Source organism: Sinocyclocheilus rhinocerous, unplaced genomic scaffold (assembly GCF_001515625.1).
Source record: "Sinocyclocheilus rhinocerous isolate Xijiao unplaced genomic scaffold, SAMN03320098_v1.1 scaffold1290, whole genome shotgun sequence".
NCBI classification, from domain to species: Eukaryota; Metazoa; Chordata; class Actinopteri; order Cypriniformes; family Cyprinidae; genus Sinocyclocheilus; species Sinocyclocheilus rhinocerous.
In genome coordinates this window covers 170,484-172,477 of record NW_015652269.1, presented here as the reverse complement: position 1 = coordinate 172,477, position 1,994 = coordinate 170,484, and the positions used below count along the sequence as shown (strand labels likewise).

The window sequence follows — 1,994 nt, the reverse complement described above, 5'->3', positions numbered from 1 at the left end:
GGCCAGTGTGTGCTGTGATCGGTTAGCTGGGCCAGTGTGTGTTGTGATTGGCACCGCTCGGTGCCTGGTCGGGAAATGTCATATAAATACCATAGCCTTACAGACTAACTAAAGTTGAAAAAGTGAAAAAGCATAATAGGACCCCTTTAAACTTTCTGTCAAGCTGCTCTGAATCCGTGTGCATTATAAGGCTGACCTGTGGTGGAAGCTGTATTTGGAGGTGCTGCGTGGCTGAGGCAGACTTTTACAAGGCATGGAGGAGAAGCTGGGCTGCCGGGCTGTCAGGCTCTCCTGGGGACCTAAACCACACAGGTGACTCTGAGCTGACACAGTATTTGGTGCATGAGCAGGTGAGGGTCAGAGGAATGAGGAGGTTTCTCACCGGGTTTCTGGGCAGTGTGCTGGCAGGGTGGAGGTTTGAGGGGGTGTCCTGTGCTCTCACACCAGCCCGCAGGGTGGATGTCCGGATGATCCGAATCCATCCACTCATCATACAAGTGACTCCAGCCATCAAAATGAATCTAAGGACAGCAGAAGTGAGGCTGATTCACACTCACAAATAAGTGTCACTCTACGATATATATATATATTTCTTAATCAATAATTTTGTCTTGTTTTCCTGTAAAAAAAGTCATAGATGTAGTAACAAAATGTCCTGAAAATCATTTAGGCAGTGGGGTAAGAGAAATAAGTTTAATATGTATTCTCTGAAAACAATTCCTATTATTGTACACAATTTGATCACAGAAATAAATTACATCTTAACAGATATTCACATAGAAAATAGAAAATTGTAATAATATTTTACAATATTACCATTTTGCTGTATTTTTGATCAAATAAATGCAGCCATGGTGAGCAGAAGACTCGTCTTTCTTGTATATTTCCACTGGACTTTATGAGCCATTAAAGGAATGTGTTTAATATACTGTATTGATTTTTATTTCTATTTTGGTTGGTTATTTGATTAAACTGGCATCGCTGTGAGCTGGAGTTTGTCCACAGAAGCAGCAGCAGGTTTTCTCACCTTGATTCTGTAAGTGTCGATCTCCTGCACCGTAGCCACGCGGATCAGGCCCGGACACCTCTTATCCACCGCCTCCAGCTTCATCTGCACCTGGAAGCTGTGGGAGGGGCGCTGCGCAAACACAAGAAGAGTCGCTTTCCTTATTTTGACCAAGGAAGTGGTTTTAATAGAGTTATCAGGACGGAGAGATTTCACACACCACTCTGAAGGCTTCAGGAGCGACCGCCGTCGAGCCCGTCTCCTCCAGATACCTCTCCCACGAGAACCTGTCAGGGTCAGGATAATCTGTTGGGACGAGATCACATCCAGCCAGCGTTATAACAGCAGGTCTCCCAAACAGACAGACATGAGTATTCATATGTGCAAGTACACTAGTGTTCAAACGTTTGGGGTCAGGGAGATTTGTTTGTTTTTAAAAAGAAGACATGATGCTTCTTCACCAAAGCTGCATTTGTCAAAAATGTAAAACAGCTGTTTTCTATGTGAATATCTGTTCAAATGTAAATTATTTCTGTGATCAGAGCTGAATTTTCAGCATCATTACTCCAGTCTTCAGTGTCACATGATCTTCAGAAATCATTCTAATATGCTGGTTTGCTGCTCAACAAACATTTCTAATTATTATCAATGTTGAAGACAGTCGTGCTGCACAATATTTTTGTGGAAACTGTGATACATTTTATTTTTCAGGATTCTTTGATGAATAGAAAGTTCTAAAGAACAGCATATTATTTGAAGTAGAAATCTTTTCTAACATTATAAATGTCATTACTGACACTTTTGATCAATTAAACACAATTTAACTAAATAAAAGTATTTCGTTTGCTTTTGAACACTGATAGTGCATCACAGTTTCTACAAAAAACATGCAGCAAAAACGGTTTTCAAAATTAATAATAATAAGAAATGCACACACACACAAACACACAGAGACACAGACACACACACACACACACACACACACACA

General features: G+C 40.9%; 1 protein-coding gene across 1 annotated transcript in view; it reads right to left on the bottom strand.

Annotated features, from left to right (window-relative positions):
- Positions 1–1,994, bottom strand: part of LOC107714262 (lethal(3)malignant brain tumor-like protein 1) — a 20,144-nt gene that overhangs the window by 2,129 nt on the left and 16,021 nt on the right. Inside the window, exons 14-17 of the mRNA XM_016520074.1 lie at positions 1,227–1,312; positions 1,028–1,138; positions 383–521; positions 197–299 (exon numbers count right to left, since the gene is read on the bottom strand). Of these exons, the coding sequence (XP_016375560.1) occupies positions 197–299; positions 383–521; positions 1,028–1,138; positions 1,227–1,312 (439 nt within the window). The remainder of the gene's footprint in view (positions 1–196; positions 300–382; positions 522–1,027; positions 1,139–1,226; positions 1,313–1,994) is intronic.